A 25317-nucleotide genomic window follows, 5' to 3' on the forward strand; every position below is an offset into this window, starting at 1 on the left:
TCAATAATATTTTCCTTACTCTGGTCAATGAATTATATAAATGATTTCTTTCAGTCTTTTATAAATATGCATCAGATTTTTTTCTGCTTCATACTGGGGACTATTTACAATCTGATGTAATTGTTGCGTATCTGTGGGAAGATAGTAGGTAAAGATCAATGTTTTTTTCTTGGAGAACTCTGCTCCATTTCCAATGATATTGCGTATGTTCTGCTTCATCTACTGATCATCACTGAGGAATTTAATAGTTTGTTAAATCCTTGAATCTGGTAGTTTAATCCCACTCACTGGTAAAGTACAACTGTGAGATAATTCAAAATTGAAACCAAGTATAAAATGGATAATGCTATCTATATATCACTTTATACAAATCAGGGTATCTGCCATACCCTTTTTAAAATTGGAGAGTAATTACTTAAACTTGAATTGCTACGTAGAATTCCATTTACTAGAAATTATTCAGGACCATTTTATGTAAACCAAGAGGAATTTTTAATTCCCCAGTTATCTGACCCTATAATGCTGTGATATGTAGTACATTATTATTAATGGAAAACTGTGAAATTGAGATTGGTTGTATCATTCTCTTTAAGCCATTTCTACAACTTGTCTATAATCCAAAATCCTTAAAAATTCTGAAAAAATACTTATTTAGAATTAAAAACTGTACTAAACTGACATACAAGTATTTACAGTCTTTATAACACTCAGTGTAAATGTTCATGTGTTTTACTGCAGAATTATTAATGTGTCAGAGTATCCAGTTCCACCCCAAGCTCTCCTGGCAGTGTGCTGTTACCTTCTAAAAATCCTACAAAAAGTTTGAATTCCTGAATATATATGGCCCCAGAAGTTTAAAACTAGAAAATTGTGCATCTCTAATATTTTCCAGTTAGTTTTGATAGTTATAAGTATGTCTGTCTTGTGCACCAGATTATTAACATATTCTAATATTTGACCCTACAGTATACTTTGTAATTTATTGAATAATCAAAGATGGCATCATTTTATGGGAGGCAAGAATGATACAAACTATCAGATATTCTAGTTTTAGCACTACAGTAAAATAGATAAAATAATAGCTGCAACAAAAAATAACCGCCACAACTGATTTTAACCATTTTGTGTCAAGCAGTGTGCATTTAATAATTTGATTTTTAGAACACTCTTAATATGTAGGGAGTGCTAATATTAGCACTGTTGTAAGTAAATAACTGAAGTTTAGAAGGTTGAAAAACTTGATTATGGTCAAAGAACAAGAGCAGAACCAGCACACAAACCTGTCTGTTGGAATCCACAGCCCATGCCACAACACCTCTACAATACCGCTGTAATATATTCTCTAATTTATCACATAAGACTCTTAATAAGTATGAAATTTAGTTTCACTGTCCCCATGACTTTTTGTCAGTTATTCACAGGAAAATTGCTAATAGCAAATCAGCTTCCTTTCTTCATCTAGCGTGTTTCTGAGATCCTCCCTCAGTTGGCATGTGTTTAAGAAATACAAATGAATTTTAGTATGAGCCTAATAAATATAATTATAGTGGTAAATCTGCTGGAATCATATAATGAATTTTAAACCCAACATAAATGCCTTTTTGGATTATCTGTCACTTGGGATTACTTGTACTGTGATCCTAGCTATGAGTAGATAATTGAACGCTGGCTATCTTAACTGTGACTGAAAGTTCTGATGCTAAGAAGAAAATGAATCACATAATGTGAGTTTGCTAATTTACTTAATAATTAATTTGGGATTTTATCACAGGAATTATTTAAAACCAAAAACAGAATAACTTTATCTCATGGGAACCAAACTTCTATTTGGATCAAAGAAGTGATTAATGTGCCTCTTTTCTTTTTCTTATTTATTCAGTAATAAATAATTGAATAATGTACAGTTGTTGTTTTCTTAGAGATTTTATAAGGAAAACCATAAAGGAAAAAATAATTCTGCTAGGATATGTTGTTGAAGTCTGTGAAAGTTTTTACTTAACCTTTTGACTCTCTTTTCTTTATGAAACATTATAGTCATCTTAAAATTGCACAAAGTAAGAGACAAATGTTTTCTAGAATTGATTACAGTGATTTCAGTCTTTCCTAATCTGCTGTGGGCATACATTAGAGATTCAGATGTGGGAGTTAGTATTGCGGTAATAGTTGCGGCCATGGATTTTATTGCCAGAGATCACTAAAGATTGTGTCTTGACATTGTCAAGAACCACTGGCACATTTCTTAACCTCTCCACATCTGTTTCCTATCTGTAAAATGTGATTCATAATAGTTTTTTATATTGAGATGTTGTGAGGAATAAACAACACACTGTAATGTATGTGCAGCATGTTTATAATTGTTAGACATGGCTTTTCCCCTTTATATGTTGTAAAACTAATTGAAGTTTGGGGCCTAGATTTAACTAACAGTAACATTACATGGGCTGATGTCCAGAATCCTTTCTTGAAAGACAGATGCTTAATGAATTTAGAGATCATCAACTGCATTTATGTGTTAAGGTTTTTAACTCAACCCCAACGGCCTTTGATTTTTCAAAAAAAAAAAAAAAAAAAAAAAAAAAAACAACCCAGCTATCTCTGCACTCTTCTATTTGTACACTTAAGCAAATATATGAAAACTATACAGTTAATACTTATAAAATGAAGGGCTAGGAACACGTAGATACACACATTTGTATATATAGGTAATAAACACTTCAAGTTAATTTTTGTACATATTCTATCACACACAGTCCTTCCATGAATTTTAAGTGCACTACGTGCTAAGATGTCACAAGAATAAACACATGCCCACCAGCATTCATACCAATACCTAAGCCATATTCACATACCCACGGAGGTGTATGTATATATGTTTGGAATCTGTAGATATATTTACATGATTAACACATATGGAAGAGTTAGAGAAAGAAAATGAGGAAAACAGAAGAATTCCACAAATTAAAAAAAAAGTAAAATATAAGATGTTAGGGGAAAAGAAATGGTAGGAAAAAGATGATAGCTTAACTCAGGGTCTCTTTAAACTTCGACACTCTTGATCTTTTGTCTTTGTCGTGGGAACTGTCTTGTCACCGCTTCCTCAGTTGTGACAATCAAAAATGTCTTCAGATGCTGCTCAGTGTCCCCTGGGGGACGCACTACCTGCGGTTAATAGCTACTCCCTTAGTGTAAATAAGAATGCCAGCGCAAAAGTTTTAGAAGAATGGAATCAACATGAAGGAGCTGAGCAAGATAAGCCAAGGGGAGGAGAAAGCCAAGTGTAGAGTTCACTGTGCAGGAAGCAGCAGCAGAGTTTGTGGGTTGCTGATACAGGTCATCTCCACACTGAAAGCATCAGAGTTAGCAGTTTTTATTTATCATGGAATGGAAAATTAACAAGAATGGGGTACATGGATTTATCATTGTATCTAATTATAGGATTTATAACCTTCATGCCATGTTACACCTCTATTGACAGAAAAAATGCAGAATCCTAACTAACTTTGAAAAATTTGATAGACATGAAGACTGAGTTTTGGAACCAGAAAGAATGTTATTTTTTAACTTCCTGTTACTGTGACATATTGAGAGATGCTAATTATAAATTTTCTAGTTATAAAAAAGAAATGTATTTCAAATTAGCAAAAATACAAAATATGACTCATACATTTGGTTTTCAGCCCCTTGAAGTGTGTGTCTTTCATCTCTTCTTTTAAAAATCATCTTGTAATACATGGAAACTAGTCACTTAAAGTTCTGTAGTGGGAGGAATTAAATATCAATTGATAAATTTAAATTCTTTAACAAAAGAATGAGCCACTGGAAACTTTCAACTTTCATTTTTATATGTGTTATAATAAGTTAATATATTTACTGTTTAAATTGTAGACACGGGGTAATTAATTCATAGATTTTTTTTCAGTCTGTCACCCAGGCTGGAATGCAGTGATGCAGTCATAGCTCAGTGCAGCCTCGATTTTCTGGGCTCAAGTGATGCTTCTTCCTCAGCCTTTGGCATGGCTAAGACTACAGGTGTGCACCACCACACCCAGCTTATTTATTTTTATTTTTTACTTTTAGTAGAGACAAGGTCTCTCTGTGTTGCCCAGTCTGGTCTCAAACTCCTGAGCTCAAGCAACCCTTTGGTCTTGGCATCCTAAAGTGCTGTGATGACAAGCGTGAGCCACTGCACCTGGCCCATAGATATATTCAGTCTGAGACCCAGTAAGACCTTTAGAGAGCAACTAGAGCCTTACTAGTGAGCTTTAATTAAGTGCTTACTTTGTACTGGGGACTGTGATAGGTGCTTGTCTACAAAAGAACAAGATAAAAATGATACCTTCAGTGGGCCATGGCCTCATAAGAGAAAGAAGCACAAAGCTCAGAGTGCTTTGGAAACACAGAAGAGTGGCATCTAATTTAGAACAGGTGGAATCTGGTACGGCTGGAAGAGATAACAGACACCTGAACTGTGCAAAAGCATAATCAACATCATCTTCAATTAGAAATTGAAGAGAGACAGTGAATGAACTGATCATATAAAACACAACCCAGACCAGAACTCAGGCATGTATCCTTTTTACAAAACCACATTGCATTTCTTCTCACTTACTGTTCCATTTGCAAAAGTTATGCTTTATTACATTGGTTTTACCAAAGAGCACTCATCATTGGTCAAAAATAAAACTTTTTAAAAAATGTCTGAGTCTTTAGCTTGAAAGAAAAGGAAGAAAAGAAATTACATTCATGGTGAGCTGATTTTTCTCCTTGCAATGCTAATTGTACTTGCTTTCAAATATAATGAGGTTTTGGGTTTTGGACTTATTTTTTTCCATTTTATGCTATCATCTTTTCTCATTTCTTTCAAACAATATCCCATACAGCATGACCACTGAACAAAATGCAGGATTCTATTCCTAAATTAGGGATGATTTTTATTGTCCAAGCCTGACTTGAGAGCAAACAGAAACTAAATAAGAAATAGACATTATGTTGTTGGTAACTGACATCTGCATCATGCCATTAAATTTGTTATTTGCGAGGTATGTTGGGGAAGTGGATTGCAGCTTACAAACAACTATCCTAGCAGTGCCCATTATTTCACATTCTCTTCAGTTGGGATTTCCGAGTACTAATTGCACATGAACTCCATGAGAAAATTTCACCAATAAGGACAGGAGGTCTTTTTCTTCCTCTCCAGGGCTGATGCAGGCAGCATGGGGAGGTGAATTCAGTCTTAGGAATTACCCTTAGGTTTATTTTTTTATTTTTATTTTGAGACGGAGTCTCGCTCTGTCGCCCAGACTGGAGTGCAGTGGCGCCATCTCGGCTCACTGCAAGCTCCACCTCCCCAGTTCACACCATTCTTCTGCCTCAGTCTCCCAGATAGCTGGGACTAACAGGCGCCCACCACCACACCTGGCTAATTTTTTGTATTTTTAGTAGCGATGGGGTTTCACCGTGTTAGCCAGGATGGTCTTGATCTCCTGATATTGTGATCTGCCCGCCTCAGCCTCCCAAAGTGCTGGGATTACAGGCGTAAGCCACTGCGCCCAACCTACGCTTAGGTTTAGATTACAGGTCTTTGTTACACTGGGACCATGGGCAGTGTCTTCAACCTCTGTGAGACCGTATTTCTTCACTTGTAAAACTAGAGGGGAAAACTTTACCAGATAATGTTGTAGTAAATATTAATGGTAAATATTTCTTTTTCCTGCATTTTAAAATGATCAGTTAAAATTGATTTCACAGTCTTTATAACACTTACTTGAAATTTACTTTCTCAGTTTATGCATTCTGAAGACATTGATTTAAAGAGCACAATTTTGTTTTCCTCAAATTCGTTCTTAATGCTCTCCATTTTTATAGAATATAGGGTTGAAACTTTCTCCATTACTTTTCCTTTTCATGTTTCCCCAATGTAGTTCACTTTTAAAAAGTGATGGAACTCTCATTAAATCTCTAGGGGAAAATGCTGTTATCAGAGCAAGGGTTAAAAATCCTTTTGTAGCATCCTCAGATTTACCACAACACAACACAATTTGTGTTGATTATATAGTAATGATCACTAAATAGAATGATCACTAAATAGTTACTGATGGAAAACTTTTCGTCAAAACAGAAAAGGCCTGTAATACCCAGATGCTGATAGGTAATTGTTTATGGTAGTTTCTCAAACATGACATTCTTTGCCCAGTAGTAAATCTCCCAGTAATGCTGCAGTTTGGGATTTCCAGGGAACACCATAGTTTTAATCCACTGGGGGAACTAGAATCACATACCTTCAGTTATCAGTTATATTTAGCTGTTTTCCTTAGTTAATTTCAAATTATAAGTGGATGTGTTAATTTTTATAGAAAAATCATGCCACCAATCTAAAACTTACACTAGTAACACACTTAGCAAATTGATCTTTTAACAGTAGAGAATATTTTCTTCTAATGACATTATTGTTCACTAGGATCTAGAAATATGAAAACCAGATTTAAAAAGCTCTTCTCTTTTAGATTTCTTTCTCAAAATATTTTTCTTTCTAAAAATATGACTTCTTGGCCGGGCGCGGTGGCTCAAGCCTGTAATCCCAGCACTTTGGGAGGCCGAGACGGGCGGATCACGAGGTCAGGAGATCGAGACCATCCTGGCTAACACAGTGAAACCCCGTCTCTACTAAAAAATACAAAAACTAGCCGGGCGAGGTGGCGGGCGCCTGTAGTCCCAGCTACTCGGGAGGCTGAGGCAGGAGAATGGCGTAAAAACCCGGGAGGCGGAGCTTGCAGTGAGCTGAGATCCGGCCACTGCACTCCAGTCCGGGCGACAGAGCGAGACTCCGCCTCAAAAAAAAAAAAAAAAAAAAAAAAAAATGACTTCTTAAATTTTAAAAGTAGCAAAGATTTGCTGTAGAAAATACAGGAAAAACGTTAAAAAAGAAAATGTAGTTCACCCACAGATTCACTTAATGGAAAAACTATTGTTAACATTCCAGAACATTTTTTTCCATGTATTATTTTCGTGTATAAATGAGAATGCTTTGGGGAACAAAATTAAGCTCGTACTTTTTATATAGTTTTGTAATACTAACATTTTTTCACTTAACATTATGTAAAAAGTTTCCTTGCCATTGAATATTGTTTCTCAAACTTGTCTGATTATTAGAATTACATATAATGCTTTGTAAACTATTGATGTCTGCACCATACCTACTGCCATAGGTCTCTGTTCTTTGCACATATGAAACATAAAATGTTTCATAAATGGTTGCAGTGAATAGCTAGGGTTAAAATCTTTGTTTCAAACTTGATTGTCTTTATGGCCATGTTTTGGTTTGTAATTTTTACTCCCCAAAATAAGACAAAATTACGCATCCTTATAGACATCTTTCTCAAAATCTGAAATTGCTGTCTGTATCTAAATGTAAGTCCCTGCAGTAATGTAGCCCTATTTCCCCAGGAAGGAATTTTTGTAACCAACTAGAATGTATAAATGTGTAGATAATTTCACTTTAAGAGTCTTAATATTTTAATGTATTAAATTAGTTAAAAAACAAATCCCATCACATTTTATATAAAAATATATAAATTTTAACATGCGAAGTTTCCCTAGACTCTCAAATTTTATGTCATTATTTCATTCAGCATCTTTACATTCAATTTCAACATCAGTTTCTGTGTCCTCACCAGGCTCCTTTTTAAGTCATCTAACAAAGTTTAGAAAACGTCACCTTGATTCTTGTCCAGTTCACTTTAGATACAGTGCTATTTAAATCAGTGATGATGTTGCCCCTGGGATGTTCTCTCAAAACAATCTGAACTACTTATTTGGATGAAATTGAAATGATTGCTATATATGTTATATATATAAACATAAAGACTGTCTTTAGAAAGCTGCTTTTGGTGTTCTAACACTTGAAATTGTGAGATCATTCCATGGGAATCATGACTAAATCTGCCTTAAAACTTTACTTGACTCCTTTTTTGTTTTGTTTTGTTTTAAATTTTATTTAATTTTAATTTAATTTTATTTTATTTTTTGAGACAGGGTCTCAGTCTCTCACCCAGGTTGGGAGTGCGGTGGTGCGATCTCGGCTCACTGCAACCTCCGCCTCCTGGGTTCAAGTGATTCTCGTGCCTCAGCCTCCGGAGTAGCTGAGACTACAGTCACACGCCACCACATCCAGCTAATTTTTGTATTTTTAGTAGAGATGGTTTCACCATGTTGAACAGGCTGGTCTCAAATTCCTGAGCTCAAGCAATCTGCCCACCTCTGCTTCCCAAATTGTTGGGATTACAGGCATGAGCCAGCGCTCCAGGCCCTTTTTTTGTTTGGTTTGATTTAAAGAATGTTTGCTTGAGGGTGCCATTTCCAAACATCATTTTGTTTCTTAAAGTTGAGTAGTTAGGGATAGATGTTGAATGGATTCTGAATATAGGGTCACTCCCTCTCTGCTTAAGAGGTGAGTGTGCAGGTAGGTGGGTGGCTGGGTGTGTGTATGGAGGAGGGAGGGTGGGAGGAAGAGAGAGAGGAGGATGGCAGTTCCTAGAATCTTAAAAGTGTAGTTATTAGTTCTAAGGTATTTTAAGACTTTTGAGACAGTTCAACAGGATTCCTTAAAACGCCTACCTTCCTCTCTTGTAGCATAATATTGGTGTCAGTTTTCGTACATCCTTGTCAGCATTACTATGATCATATTTTTAAATTCTTGTTTCTGATGGATAAGCGTCCCAGCCAAGAGGAACATTGAGCTGAGGGTCTTCATGTCACTGTAACTCACACCTAATTAGCAGAAGCTGTGGCTGGTGAGCGTGGCCCCCTTTTCGGGAACATCAGTTGTCCTCCTTTCTGCCTCCCTGTGGCTGCCTTCATCTCTAAGTCCCCAGCCTGGCTCTTTTCCCATTTTGCTTATGCTGCTGCTTGACCAGTATAGGCAATGGGAGCTTGATTTGTGCAATTTATTCTCCTACTTAAGTACATTAATTACATATACCTGTGAGGGCCTAGTGGCAGTTGTAGTCCAAAAAGGGCCCATTACAACAGCCTTAGGTAGTGTCACCCTCTGGGATCCTCAGAAATACCTGTATGACTCTATACTCCTTTTCCTGAAGACAAAAGCCAAGGCTAAAATGTTGGTTTATATGAATGTGTTTTATTAATTTTGTAGCGAATTGAGTTACAATTAAATCCACTGCTCAATCAAATCACAATGAGATACCATGTCACACCAGTCAGAATGGCTTTTGTTAAGTAAACAAAAGTAGCATATTTTGGAGAGATCCCCAGAGCAAATGAGATGCTTATACGCTCTTGGTTGGGAATGTAAATTAGTCCAAGCACTGTGGAGAGCAGTTTGGAGATTTCTCAAGTAAGAGCTGGACTACCATTCGGCCCAGCAATCTCATTACTAGTATATACCCAAAGGAATGTAAGTCATTCTGCCAAAAAGACATGCATCCATATATTCATTGCAGCACTATTCACAATAACAAAGACATGGAATCAACCAAGAAGCCCACCAGCAGTGGACTGGATAAAGGAAATGTGCTACATATACACCGTGGAAGACTATGCAGCGACACACAAACACACACACACAGATGAAATCATGGCCGTTGTAGCAACATGGATGAAGTTGGAGGTCATTATCCTAAGCGAACTAATACAGAAACAGAAAACCAAATACCACGTGTTCTCACTTATCCGTGGGAGCTAAACATTGAGTACACATGGACACAAAGATGGCAACCATGGACTCTGGGTACTATTGGGGGTGGGAGGCAAGGATTGGAAAACTACCTGTTGGGTACTGTGTTCACTACCTGGTGATGGAATGAATTGTACCACAAATCTCAGTGTCACATAATATACCCATATAACAAGCCAGCACATATACTTCGTGTAAAATTTGCAAAATAAATAAATCGACTGCTCATGAAAAAGTTCTGGGGCCTTTCAAAACTCTGGTTTTTCTACTTGTGACACTTTCCCATTGGAGCTGCCTCTGTTTCCAGGAGAGGTAGGAAAAGAGAGATTTCTCTCAACTTCACCATTAGTCTTGCTTTGGCCTGGTGGTGTATCTCTCTTTAAACGTGTTTTCTATTAGAAGACAAGTATATACGGTTGTCCCTCAGTATCCCTGGATTCCACATCTGCGGATTGAACCAACTGAGGATTGAAAGTTTTGGGATTGGAGAGATAATAAAAAAATATGAAATGACAACTGTTCTCATTGAATTTACATTGTGTTAGATATTATAAGCAATCTGGAGATAATTTAAAGTATATGAGGAGATTTGTATAGGCCGTATGCAAATACTATGCCATTTTATATCACCAACTTGAGCATCTGTAGTTTTGGTATCCTTGGAGGAGGGGTCCTGGAACCTTGGTAGCATCCATGGGGGATTGGTTCCAGGACCTATTACCACTGTGTTATCCCAAAAGCAAAGCCATTGTTTTGCAAATATACCTTTGTTTTGCTAATATACTTTCATTTACATAAAAAGGTTACAGTTTTGCTTTACATGTTTATCCTGTGTAGGAGTTTTCAAATGTATCATTTGACTGTCACAGCCACTCTGAGGTCAAGTTTTCTTTCTTTGAAATGTGATGTACTGCAATACTATGAGATATTGTAAGAAATAACTGTTTATGGTGAACATTTTATAGAATCAAAAGCAGGGCCCATCTGGTAGCAGAGATTAATCTGTTTGAGGATGGTAAACATTATTGCATATTTTAAAATATGTAACTAGCACAGAACATTTGCCTCAGGCACTAGAGTGAGATTGTGGTTTAGGATAAAGATTTAAATGAAACCTTTTATCCCTTAAAACTCGATACAACAGGTTTTTCTGGCATGTATACTGAAATTTTAATTAATATTTTAAGTCATCCAATGAATAATAACATTAATTCAAAACCAAAAGAATAGAATTCTAATCATGGGGAAAAGATAACCCTATAATAGTTACCTCTTTATTTTTAAGACATTTTTGTGTGCTTTGTGAAATTTTGTTTAAAAACAATTGTAAGATAATAGGACTTAATCCAACTTCCTAGACTTCCTTTTTTGACCTGTTATAGTGATACTGCTGCTTCTTCTTGCCATGTAAGTAGGATTTAAAATTCAAAACATCTTGAGCACCATATTCCCAGCTAGCAAGTGTGATGTATATTCCCTAGTTAAGTTATATGGTAAAAGAAAATATCATTTATTTGCTAAATGTTTGCGCATTTATCTAAAACACATTTATGTTCCTGTTTAAAAATGTTTGTCCATCTTTTCAATCCTTGGGAATGTCTGCTTATCATTTTTTTTTTTTTTAAGACAGGGTCTCACTCTGTCGACCAGGCTGGAGCGCAGTGGCTCAATCTCAGCTCACTGCAACCTTCACCTCCCCGGGTTCAAGCGATTCTCCTGCCTCAGCTTCCCTAGTAGCTGGGATTACAGGCGCCCACCACCGCACCCTGCTAATTTTTATATTTTTTTTAGTAGAGACAGGGTTTCACCATGTTGGTCAGGCTGGTCTCAAACTCCTGACCTCAGGTGATCTGCCGGCCTCAGCCTCGGCTAGGATTACAGGCATGAGCCACCGCGCCTGGCCTGCTTATCAATTTTTAAAATGCGTAAACAAAATTCCCTGTCTCCTCCTCACTCACTCACACCAACCTGACGTCATCACACACGGGCCAAACCAGAGTTTCAGAGTAGCAGTCAGCTGTGAACATATATTCTGATTTGCTTCAGGTAAATGATACTATTTATGAAAGTCCTGGTAAATAGGTCATGAAAAAATATAACTATTAGGAAATAAGAGAACTTTAGGATAAATTTAAATGTGGGTATTGAACACATTTTAAAGGTTAGCATTTTCAATTCAAATGTAAAAACATAAAAACGTAAATGTAAAAGCACAGAGAGTACATTATGTTATGCATAGACTTCAAATTTTCTTAAGGAATCAGTCATTTCTGTTTTTGTTTTGTTTTGTTTTGCTTTGAGATGGAGTCTTGCTCTGTCGCCCAGGCTGGAGTGCAATGGCGCGATCTCAGCTCACCGCAACCTCCGCCTCCTGGGTTCAAGCTATTCTCCTACCTCAGCCTCCTGAGTAGCTGGGATTACAGGCGTATGCCACCGCGCCTGGCTAATTTTTGTATTTTTAGTAGAGACAGGGTTTCACTATGTTGGCCAGGCTGGTCTTGAACTCCTAACCTCAAGTGATCCACCCACCTCAGCCTCCCAAAGTGTTGGGATTACAGGCGTGAGCCACCATGCCTGGCCTGAATCAATCATTTCTTAAACTGACAATTGACATATTGATATAAGGCAGTTTAATTAAATATTTCCTTCAAATATCTTCCTCTTACATGCAGTAGATAACTCATTCAAACCAAATTCCAGGTTATCAGTGTAGGTTATTTCTACTTGTTTCCTTTTACTCATCTGTACTTTTAGAGGAAGTACAATTTGTCTTTCTTGAGTATACTTTGCTTTACTTTTTTCTTTGTCAGTTTTATAAATTCACACTTTTACGGCGTTTATGTTTAAGAGTTTGCCCTTGAACACGTAGAGTAAAGAAGAATCACTGAGCTGAAAGCAAGGTAAATTATGACCATGGGGGCTTATGCAAGACAAATATTGAAAATAGGCTTCCCTTTTTAGTAATACAAAAGAATAGAGGAAAGTGAAATGCATACTCCATTCACAAATAGATGTGTGTTGACTTTTATACTTGTAGCAGAAATAGCCAGAGTTGCAGGATGCTTGTTATAAGGATGGTGCTCATCTCTTAAAACCATTTCATTTCCTACTAATAAAAAATTGCATTTACTAAAGGAAATCCAGGCACCAAAACTAAGTCATGTACCTATTGTGCACTTCATGTTCAAAAGGAATTTGGCTTTTTACCTGAAATATACTGTCTTTAAAATAATGCAATATAACTTAAAAGCTGAAAGGATGTGGAGTCATAGATGTAGTTTAATTCCTTTTTAATGTGAAGTACACAGTAAATTTCTTTAGGCACCCCCTATAAAAGGTACATGTTCAATTAATCACTAAGTCATACAGTGAAATTTGTGTAAACTAACTTTCTACCAAGACACAAGAAACAATTATGCTCCTGTTTTGTCTCATAATAAGACTGCTAAAGAATGACCAACATTGCAAAACAATTATTTGAGTATATTTGTTATATTATTGTCATAATGGATGCACACTGAACTGTGGATTGATTTAAGTTATTTATACTGTGGAATTAAGAAATCAGACCAGTCAGTTAAAATGTATTCCATCAACTGTTATATGATCTTCCTGTGGGCCAATCTAACTCAGCTAGAAAATAGAGAAAAAAAAAGTGTCGAATGACAGTTGTCTATATTTTAAGAGAAAGTTGTTTCTAAATAATCATAAGAGATCCCTAAAGATGACTTGTTCAGCTTTTTGTAACATGTATTTATTTGGTTCAGTAAACACTATGCCTCCGCAATGACTGTATTTATGAGATCCTGTGTCAGAATATATCTTGTGCTACATTCGGTGAGTTAAGTTCCTCCCGAGATAGTTTTAGTAATAGAGTAAGTTCTGTTTGGAATTTTTGGTTCTAACCAGAGGAAGTTCTGCTCATTTGCTTGTCTCTCTCATTTCTCAGTATTACTTAAAAGCACTTAATGTCATTAACCCAATCTTCACAACAGTTGTATGAGTTTGGAATTAACATCACACTTTCATAGACAGATAAGCTAAGACCTAGAGAATTTTAGTGATGATACCAAGATGGCACAGCTAATAAGCAACAAGGATTGCTGACAAATCTAAGTCTTTTGTGTCCAAGTCAAATTTTCTTTGAATAATATCACACAACAGGCTACAAAACAAAGATTCTTGTGGCGGTAAAGCCATGAGCTATGTAATGTTAGGCAAGTTACTTTATAATCTTTTCTAAAAATTGCTATGAAATTATTTCTCAACACATTTGTAAAATAAAGTGGAACATAATTTATTTAAATGACAGATGACCGAAAGGGTAGATAGATAGCTGGGACCATCTTGTGTGTGCGTGTGCCTGCCTGTGTATGTCAGCCCCATCTCTAAACATCCCTGGTGTTACTCAAGAGGAAAGAGCATGTGAATCTTGAATGACATTTAGTAGAATATTATGCAGTGCTCCTCAGCTCTGACTACACATAAGAATCCCCAGAGGGGTTTAAAGATGGAATAGTGGCCGGGCGCGGTGGCTCAAGCCTGTAATCCCAGCACTTTGGGAGGCCGAGACAGGCGGATCACGAGGTCAGGAGATCGAGACCATCCTGGCTAATACGCTGAAACCCCGTCTCTACTAAAAATACAAAAACTAGCCGGGCGAGGTGGCTGGCGCCTGTAGTCCCAGCTACTCGGGAGCCTGAGGCAGGAGAATGGCGTAAACCCAGGAGGCAGAGCTTGCAGTGAGCTGAGATCTGGCCACTGCACTCCAGTCCGGGCGACAGAGCGAGACTCCGTCTCAAAAAAAAAAAAAAAAAAAAAAAAAGATGGAATAGTATCCAGACATATTTTTCTTTCTTTTTAAATTCTAGGTGATTAAAATATATGACCATCATTTAAAATGCTTTTTGTTCACAGACAGACCATAATAAGATTCAGCTGATAGCAATAGATAACTGTAAGGAACACATCTAGTACTCTGGCAACTAACATGTCGGAGGTTTTAGATTCATTTGACATTCATTCAACAAAATGCCTCAAGCTGGAAGTACGTTTTAGGATGTTTATTCAGAAAAAAAATTATCTGATTAGAAAACCCCAAATGTAATTTCTAGATCACTCAAAAAAACATGTTCACTAGAATGTTATGTGTAATATTTTATCAAGTGGGTTAATGTGAGTAAAACTAAGAGAGTTTTGGAGAAAAGACGATGTGATAGTATAATCCTTCTTATGTTTATCTTTAGGTTTTCACACACATTGTTTTTAATGAAGTATATTGTTCCATTTACTTTTCTGGCCGTTTGTGTGTATGTATGCAATTATTTAATATGTATTATAAAAATTTAAGGTTTACAGTGGACCTTTTCAAGGAATATTATATAATCTTTGGGAAAACGAAATTACTCTCTTCTTTGACAAAAACCCAGTGTTGTTCTACAGTCTTCATGTTGTTAGAAGGACGGTTTTAGCATGGTAATCTGAATACAGTAAGTTTTCTATCTTTCATACCAGGGACATCAACAGCAAAAATTCAACTATAGTCATCACTCCCAGGCAAAGATCGTGATGGGCTTTTATTTAAAAATAAACAAAAAAAGCCCCACTTAGTTGACACTGCCATGAGAATTCATTAATGAATCAAGAATTGAAGAGTTAGTAAACAAGGGCAAAATTTTAGTATGAAATTCTTTGACCTTTTTGCAGAAGTGTCTCTTCCTTATGCTTAAAACTTAACAACCTTTCTTTGTTGTTTCTCCTCTCTTCAGTGTTCTTAGCCCCTTTGAGGCCTGTTCCTGAGTGGCATACCCCGTATCTCCTCTTACTTTCTCTAATACCTGTAATCCTTTCATTTAATTTTTCACTATTCTAAGTATTTCTCACTTGGGATTTTTTCCTTTGTATCTCCTCAGCCTTCATTCCCCCTTGTGGCCATTTGTAGTGCTCCCTTCCTGTCAGTACAACTACACATTTACAGATACAAATCTCAAAACCACTGCCTTTTTTTTTTTTTTTTAATGGAGTCTCGCTCTGTTGCCCAAGCTGGAGACCAGTGGTAAGATCCTGGCTCACTGCAACCTCTGCCTCCTGGGTTTAAGTGATTCTCCTGCCTCACCCTCCTGAGTAGCTGGGATTACAGGTGTGCACCACAAAACCAATGCTTTTGATTTTCCATTTCCTAAAAGTAAAGAAATGAATTTCTTTTGTCTTTTTTTTTTTTTTTCCTTTTTGTGGAGAATGGGGTCTCGCTGTATTACCCAGGCAGGTCTCGAACTCCTGGGCTCAAGCTATCCTCCCGCCTCTGCCTCCCTGAGAGCTGGGATTACAGGCGTGAGCCACCGCGCCCGGCAAGAAATGAATTTCTAATGATGATTTCAGGACTAAGACTGGGGTTGTTTTTCTCCCCTAAAAGGCGGAACACAAGTATGTGCCATAGCTGTTTTGAGACCATATTTTTGCAGTACTTCTGGCTTTACAAATATGTCTGTGTAATCTGAGGCTGGAATTGTGGGTTATTTTACCTGCCCCATAATCATTGCATAAGAGATTAGTGTCAGCTGTCAGGATATGCTGCTGTGTCAATACTGTAAACAGATGAATGGTACAGGAAGGATTTTGTCTTCTTTATACTGATGAAGCATTATTTTTGAGTGTGCTAGCTGCCTTTGAACTACCACATGTGAAAAAGGAACCAGCATCTGTCTCTGTGATGTTTACAAATTCATGTGTAATTTGTAAAAGGTTCTAAATAAGATTTCCTTGGTCCCAAGATTTGGTTTATTCTTTCTTATTTTTGTGAGCCTTTTCTATATTCTGGTTTGAGCTCATGCAAAAACCGTATAATTCTTAAGTGTCTCAAAGCACCTAGGGGCTCTTAATATTTGGCTTCACAGGTTTCTAATGAATGCTAATATTATGCTTTAGCTGTAATATATAGCTGTATATTATATATGCTATATATTGTATATATTATATGCTATATATATTATGTTATATAACATATATAGCAAATATTTATTAGCTATAACCTTGTTGTTCATAATGTTCATAACAACAAGGTGTTGTTACGATAACTTCTTAAGAGGTAAATATTTTCCTCAGTAAGAGATTAAGAAGATATCCATAAGACGTAGACTTCTATTCATAATTTAGGGAAGTCTAAGCAGTCTGCAAAGCTCAGTGAAACTTGGTGCCTCACAAGCAATCTCTTTACAGATAAGGTCCACATTTATCAGCTCCCCCTCCTTATTGTCTGTCTACCCAGTCACCTTTCATTTACATAATAGAACGTTTCTGCAGTGATGTACTCTTTACTCCTTGATTTGTAAATGTATGTAGGAATCTTGTGTGTAAGTAGTTAGAAGGAGAAAAATTCGTGGTGGAAATAATCACTATTTCTAAAATAAGAATTTTTGATATGTTAATATGGTAAAAGGAGAAAAACTTACCTAGAGTATATTTAAAGTCAAACCAATGGTGTTTAGTAATATGTGCTTACTGATATATTTTATCTTTTAATGACAAACTAGTTGGTATATTTTATGAAAGCAGCCTAAGCAAAGAATTTCTATGTGGGTATAATATAGTAATAAGAAACATTTTGCATTATTCTACAAAGAAATAAAATGATAATGCTGAAATTGAAATACTGTTCTAGTTACAAGAGTAGATAATGCTAATAGCTTTTATCAAAGCAGTTCAATTTATAGTGTTTGTTTTTTCTTTGTTTTTTAAATGTCTTTGAGAAAATTAAAAAATTTATTTCTCAATTTCAGCACATAAACTGAAAATCTTGTCATTTAGAATTTCATACAGTAGGTATTTTAGATGACTCATTTTAATTGTTTCTAAGTCATATGTTTTTATAGGTAAGTAACCATGTTAGCTAAGAAAAAGGAAAAAAAGCATTAAAACATCAACCCATTTTCTATCTTAGTTGATCTGGTTCCATTACTGATTTATTTTCTTTCTTTTCTCAGTTGCTGAGTAAAATGCCCTTGCACTACTGCCTATTGTAGGTTTTGAATGGAGCTATAATTTATATTCTATTTTAAAAAGACTTTAGGAAACATGTTTTGTTCCTTTAAATGTATGCTGAAGTTTTAGGGGGAATAGCACACCAAAATCTTTTATTAAATGAGGAACAAAATGAACCAATTTAATATAATTGTAGCTATTGTTCTGATTCCATAAAAAGTGAAAAAAAGTTTTTGTTCCTCATGTAATAGAAACATAATGTCTGTGTTAACCAGGCCAAACAGATGTAACCAAAATAATCAGTATAGTCTAATTCTCTCTTTTTAGTCAAGACTGACACCACTAATAGTACTCTTACGCCATTTGGGGACTTGCAAGCAGACATTTCATAAATGTTTGTTGAATTTATGAATGAGTAGATATATGAGTAAAATTATATTCATGCAAATAATAGCATGCTGATCACATTAATCTGTGTAAAATCTTGGAGTCTGTTATTATCAAATTTTGCTCATTAAAACTTAGAAGAGTGCAGGTGAACTTGAACAACATTATCATTATTTTAGATGAAATGAAAATTCATAGACAAATTATAATTTTCAGAATAAGTTTTTCTTAAATTATTTCCTACAATGTCACTTGTAGTTGTGCACATTATTTTGAGAAGAGTTAGCTAATTATTAGAAGTGACTTCCATTTAATAAATTAGTGATCAGGTGTGGGAGGTTGAAGAACGTTATGTCCTTTTTTAATGCTCAGAATTTACTGAGTAAGGTAGGTAACTCTTGCACCAAGGACGAAAGTAGAAATTCCTGGTGAGTTTTCCCACTATTGTTGCTAGATAGTATGTTTCCATACTGTGATAGTGTTGAGTAAGGGTTAGAATCTTAGAGATTCCTTTGACCTGTTTTCTCCTTCATAGAGCACTGATTTCATAGTATTTTAATAATTGTCCATCTGTCCCAATAGAATGAAAATGTCTTTATGGTAGAGGCCTTATTCTGTTTTGTACTCTTGTGCCCTCAGTTTTAATCACAGTGACTGTCACTGTGCAATCCTTCAGATATTTGGAGAATGAATAAATGTCCCATAGCAGTAAGAGAAAGATTAATAAACATTCAAGTGGTAAGCCATGCATCGATAAAATGTGTGATAAACAAAGATAAATATATGTTCCATTTTTCTCCCCACAGTCTCCAAACGTCCACAACTATCCCGATATGGAAGCCGTTCCCCTGTTGCTAAATAATGTGAAAGGGGAGCCCCCGGAGGACTCGTTATCTGTAGATCACTTCCAAACACAAACTGAGCCAGTGGACTTGTCAATAAACAAAGCCAGGACGTCCCCTACTGCCGTTTCATCCTCCCCAGTTTCCATGACAGCGTCTGCCTCCTCACCTTCTTCAACTTCAACCTCTTCATCGTCTTCTAGTCGTCTAGCCTCATCCCCAACTGTTATCACATCAGTATCTTCAGCGTCATCTTCGTCAACAGTATTAACTCCAGGGCCCCTTGTTGCCTCTGCATCTGGTGTCGGAGGCCAGCAGTTTTTGCACATTATCCATCCTGTACCACCTTCAAGTCCCATGAATTTACAGTCTAATAAACTGAGTCATGTTCACCGCATCCCTGTGGTGGTACAGTCGGTGCCTGTTGTCTACACAGCCGTAAGGTCACCTGGAAATGTGAACAACACTATTGTCGTGCCGCTTTTGGAGGATGGGAGAGGCCATGGCAAAGGTAAGAGACATGAACAAAGCTTTGATTTATTTCAGCACTACAGGTGACTTCATTTTTGTGGTGAACAAAACCTAAATTGTATGCAAACACTACATCTGAAGAAGTTCTGTGTAGAGTAACACAGAGACACCAGCTGTTCAGCCTTCAAGCAGAACACAGTTTAGAGGGAAACTCACCCTATGTTAATGTAGGTGTATGCTCCAGTTTTGCTCAGTGTATTTTTATTTACCATAGGTCATGTAATGTCAGAATTCAGATATCTAAGTTTGCAAAATAATACTTGCTTTGAAATGCTCTTCTTTAAGTCCTCAATTGGGAAGGGCAATCTATGGTGGACATAATTGCTTATGAAGTGTAAATTATAGATTATGAAGTGTAAAACTTTCTTAAGTAAATCAGGATATTTCTTTGTTGAGTTGTTCAATTGGAATTTATTTAGGTGGTAATAATATAAAATATTGTGAAGTTGCAATGCCTGGAATCTAATTATTCACTTTTGAGTAACTTATAAATTAAGTTGCCATTAAAGTAATTCTAAAATTAGGTGTTTGACTATAATAGTATCATGTAGCTTGTGTTATTAACTTCTTATAAGGCTAAGTTATTATTTTAAGGAACAGGATGATTCAGTATACTGGAAATATTTCAAGATGCAATATTAATATTCCTTTTTAGGGTCTAGAAGGCAGGAAGATAACTCTTCTACATGACTATGTGTAATCATCACTAGTTATTTAATTAAATTTGATAGTTATGCAGCTGGTCATGAAGTTATTTTCTACTTCTAAGTTCTTTTTTTCCCCAAATTTTACTAGAAGAAATTGTGATAGCGTCATGCTGTCTTTTCTCTTTCTTCACTATCCGTGAATCTAAAAACCAAGCCACCCCTCAATAGAAACTCAAAAGTCCATAATCATTGACTTATTCCCTTTTAAAGTAAATACATATATATGTACTTTGTCTTCAGAGCCTAGAAATAATGATGGATTAAGATTTATGTTGTATTACTTTTTGCTTTGACACTATATTACTACTGAGGCCTATAATTAAAATATGATCGATGAGAACATAAAACACTGCCTTCTCATAAAATGCTAGTAAATATGGTTGTTTTGGTTCTTGTATGAGGTGGGAATAAATACGTAGAAGTAACATTTGATTGTGAACTTACAGAAATTTTTGCAGATGTAAATTACAAAATTGTGCATTCACTGTTAGCAAGGTATTATTTTTATCTGCAGTAAGTTTCTTCATCACACGTGAAATAAGTTTCACCTTCCTAGTTTAACCAAATTAAAATCTGATGATTGAGAGCATACAGGCATTTTAGACTGCAAACTTGAGATGCAGACACCTGATAATCTCTTTCTTCTGTTCTCTAATGGGCCAGGAGCTAGTCCCACTATTCTCTAGTGAAAACATAAAAGGAAAAGAGGAATTAGGGAACCTTTTCATGGATTTTACCTGAGCCAAACCCTCTTTGATAATTGCTGACACTTCTGATTGAACTGAACAAATCAAATTTGAATAATGATAACATAACTGCAGGCCAAATCAGGTATTTATTTTCTTTTACAATTTAGAAATGAGATTGTAAATTTTTTAAGAATTAGGAATTAATAAGTAGCAAAACATGCAAACTTTCATATTATCTTGTATATGTGTATATGTATAATGATAGAACCTAATCTTTGTATAAGATGAAAATTATTTTATTAGAAAGTTAATAAAGATATTAATGTTGCTCATGACCTTTCATACAATTTTGATTCACTAATGAAAGAAACAAGTGATTTTTTTTGTTTGCCATGATCATTTTGTGAGAGAGATTTTTATTTTAAAAGGATAATATATAAAGTGTATTGCTAAAATTTAATTTTCTGAAAAATGAATTATTGTAGCAGAACTTTTAAGACTCATGCTATAATTTGCTCTCTACATGAATATATTTGTTTCATGCATTATTGTTTACTTAGTAATTTTTTCATATCAAGAATAAGAATTTAAGCATAAACCCTGCAGACTGTGCTATGATCATTAGGAATATGAGATTTGGGATCAAGGATGTATGAGTTAGAACCCTAGCTCTGTCACTTATACTTATGTAATGGGAAAGTTATTTAATCTCACTAATCTTCATTTTTATTAGTGATAAAATAGGGATAATAACATGATCTAGCCTAGAAGATTATTAGGAAGATTAAGAACATAATATATAGGCTGGGTGCGATGACTCATGCCTGTAGTCCCAGCACTTTGGGAGGCCGAGGTGGGCGGATCACGAGGTCAGGAGTTCAAGACCAGCCTGGCCAACATGTTGAAACTTCGTCTCTACTAAAGATACAAAAAATTAGCCAAATGTGGTGACGCACGCCTGTAATCCCAGCTACTTGGGAGGCTGAGGCTGGAGAATCGCTTGAACCTGGGAGGTGGAGGTTGCAGTGAGCCAAGATTGCACCATTGCACTTCAGCCTGGGTGACAGGGTGAGACTCTGTCTTAAAAAAATAATAATAAATAAAAATAATGTATAAATGTCTAGTATCCATCAATTATCAATAAATGAAATTACTTATCTCTCCCAAAAAAAATCAAAATCAATAATATTCAAAAAAATGTTTTCTCTTTTTTATAAAAACAAATATGGAGGAACAAAAACTTGTTGAATTTTAAAAAGAAAAGCTACCTCAAGATGTTGGTATGGCACTGCTTCTCAAATTTTTTACAATAACAAATTATAAGGGATGAGCGTTTAGTATGAGAAATTATCTGAGGACATCCCATATTTTCTATTTTTATTAGTTTATACTAAGTTTTTATAATCACCGTATTCTGCAAATGTTGCTATAGCATTTTATATGTTTTTTTATTGCTTAATTGATTAATTAGGTAATAGTAAAACTGTCTAGTGGAGGAAGGCTGCCTACCTTACAGAATGAATAAAGGAAAGGGCATTTCAGTAATTCCTCAATCCTTTGTTTAGCATATATGCAGCTGGGCAGCGAGCCGGCAATGAAGACTGAGAGAATAAAGGGAGCCCCCATTTCCCTTCCTTCTTAGGATGTGTATTTCCGGTGTGCATGAGCAAAGGAAAATACGATAGGGAAGTTGGATTTTCAAAATGCTAGTAATAAAAATAGAAAGTGTAACACATAAATGTAGATGATTGTACTGGCTCCATTTAAAATTGGTATAACGTTGTATCTGGTCTCTGATAGAGAAATAGGTTACCCTACATGTCACATTACGTGAAGGACTATGAATGCGCACAGCCGTGTCTAAGCTCACGTGTCCTGTCAGTTGAATCATTTGTCTTTTCAGCTGTCTGTTGTGCATCTATCATTATCAGGCATTTTATTGACACCAAAGGTACAGTGTTGGGCAAAGCAGATGTTGTTTCTGTCTCATAGTGCTTACAGTCTGATGAGAACTACTGACTTTCCACGAAATGATCATAGAAACAAATAACTGATAATTGTGGACAGAGTTGGACTGAAATAGACCATCCAGGGAGTTGCCCAGTGGAATGTGTTTAATTATAATCGCAAATAGAGAAAGCTGTATTTGGCCAAAGTGTTTTGATGTAGGATGTCATGTTCTAGGAAGACATGTATTTACTGTGATGCTTAGGGAGTGGTGAGGGTTTGGGAAGGGGTGGGGTGAAACTTCCACAAGGGATGCTTGACTAAGGACAGAATGGCATGAAAAGATTTTTTCTAAACTCCTTCCTGAGAAGTGTGAAAATGCCTTCTAGTGAGGCTAGAACCACAGCCTTTTCAAGTGTGTAAAGAATAGTGATCTGAAGCAATGGCAGATTGTCAGCTAGCACAGAACACCCTGACATCTCTATTGGACCTTTGATATAGTATGTGATATGAAGAAAAATGGAATGATGTCCTAGAAGGTAAAATAAACAAACATAATTTAGAATTGAGCTATGAGAGGCAGGATGTCAGAAAACGTCTCCTGAGGAAGACATTTTTCCACTTGATACATAAGGACATGTAGCAGTTAGCCCCCAACAGTGGTGGTACTGAGAGGTGCAGGGCTCCCCACATAGAGGGGAGAGTTTTGTTATTAGGTTGGTGCAAAAGTAATTGCGGTTTTTGTCAAAGGGATGGCATAAACTGCAGTTACTCTTGCACCAGCCTATACTATGGAATCTGAGACATGATATTTATAAACCGAACCCTAAAGGGATTATTTGACCTCACAAAAGAATTTAAGTCCTTCTTGGGTAAGTTCGTGGCACATTTCCTGGGAGACTTTCATTAGCTTTCACCAATATTTAATAGAAGGAAAGCACTGACCAAGCTTGCCCAACCCGCAGCTGTGGGCTGTATGCAACCCAGGACTGCTTTGAATGAGGCCCAACACAGATTTGTAAACTTTCTTAAAACATTATGAGACTTTCTTGCGATTTTTAAAAACTTATCAGCTATCATTAGTGTTAGTGTATTTTATGTGTGGCTCAAGTTAATTTTTCTTCTTCCAGTGTGGCCCGGGGAAGCCAAAAGATTGGACACCCCTAGCATTAAGGGTCAAGACAGATCTCAGGCAAAGTTATTCTTGGTTCATTATTGACTTGATGGAAGAGTAGGCGTGTTTAGGATTCTCCTTTCTTCCGATACGACGGGTGCATTTACTTTATAGCAACCACATTTCTAGGAATTGGTGTCCCAAAATGAGCAAGTCTCTACTGTCAGGGACCTTACATTCTAGTAGTAGTGACAGTTCATGTATATCAGATGCTGTAAGTGCTACGAAGACAAATAAGGCATGATACGGGAGTTGGAAAGTTAATAGGAGAGGGGCACAGTTTTAGGTATAATCAAGGAAGGCCTCTCTGAGAAGTAAGCTGTACCAATAATAGCTGGGGAAGACCTTTGCAAAAGAGAGAACTACAGCTTCAAAGATTCTGAGTGAGTATGGCCTTTGTGAGTAAGAGCTACTAGGAGGCTGGAACTAGAGAGGCTTGAGTAGGGGAAGGGGAGGGTAAATGAAGGATCTGGTAGGTTCCCAAGGCAGTGCTGTATGGCCTTTGGTTTTGTTTTAAATATGTTGGGAAGCCACTGGATTCAGAATGAGCAGGAGGGTGACATGATCTTTTTTACCTTTTACAAAAATCATTGAGCCACTGCATGCTGTAAAGAGTATGGGGAAGGAGCGAGCAGAACTAGGAAGAACTAGTAAGGGGGACTATTGCAGTGTTGGTCTGATGGTGGGATATGAGGGAAGGAGAGGAAATAAGGATGACTTCTAGGTTTTTGGCTGAGCTATTGTTCTCTACTAAGATGAGCATACTGGGGTTGAGAGACGTGTTAAATTTGATATGCCTGTTCCACATTTGAACAGAGGGAGCTTGAGATGGGAGTTGGATGGGTGAGCCTGGAGCTCAGATGAAAGAGGAGGCAGATTTGGAGAAATAAAATTTGGGAACCACTAGGGATCATCTCAGGAGAGCCCAATGGAGAAGGAGAAGCATGGACGACTGGAAACTTGAGCATTATGAGGTTAGAAAGTGAAGAGGGGTGCAGCAGTCAGCACGGAGACCCATCGGTTCATGAGGAAAGTGGAGTAATGTTAAAGAGAATGCAGGTGGAGAGTGTTTTCAAGATCAGCTTGGCAGTGGTATCAAATGCTGCTCAGGGATGAAATAACATGAGGACCGAGAATTGTGGATTTGGCGAGGGAGTGTTCTTTGTTGACACTGACCAGCAGTGTGTCAGTGGAATGGTGGGGACAAAAGACTGCCTGGAGTAAGTTGGTGTTCAGATGGGAGGTGAGGAAGAGGAGATTGAAAGTCTAGATAGCTCTTTGGAGTAGTTTTGCTTCAAGGAGTTGTAGAAAAATGGAATGAGAATTGGAGAGGCATTTAGGTTCTCAAGGGAGGGGTTTTAAAAGAAGGAGA

General features: G+C 36.5%; 1 protein-coding gene across 8 annotated transcripts in view; it reads left to right on the plus strand.

Moving 5' to 3' along the window:
• KLF12 (Kruppel like factor 12) overlaps positions 1-25317 on the plus strand; it is a 464553-nt gene that overhangs the window by 283658 nt on the left and 155578 nt on the right. For all 8 annotated transcript variants that reach the window (XM_033177556.1, XM_033177557.1, XM_033177555.1 and 5 more), the window contains one exon: positions 18862-19408. In XM_033177556.1, coding sequence (XP_033033447.1) covers positions 18862-19408 — 547 coding nt within the window. The remainder of the gene's footprint in view (positions 1-18861; positions 19409-25317) is intronic.

The sequence above is a fragment of the Trachypithecus francoisi genome, unplaced genomic scaffold, assembly GCF_009764315.1.
Source record: "Trachypithecus francoisi isolate TF-2019V2 unplaced genomic scaffold, Tfra_2.0 Lachesis_group18, whole genome shotgun sequence".
NCBI lineage: Eukaryota > Metazoa > Chordata > Mammalia > Primates > Cercopithecidae > Trachypithecus > Trachypithecus francoisi.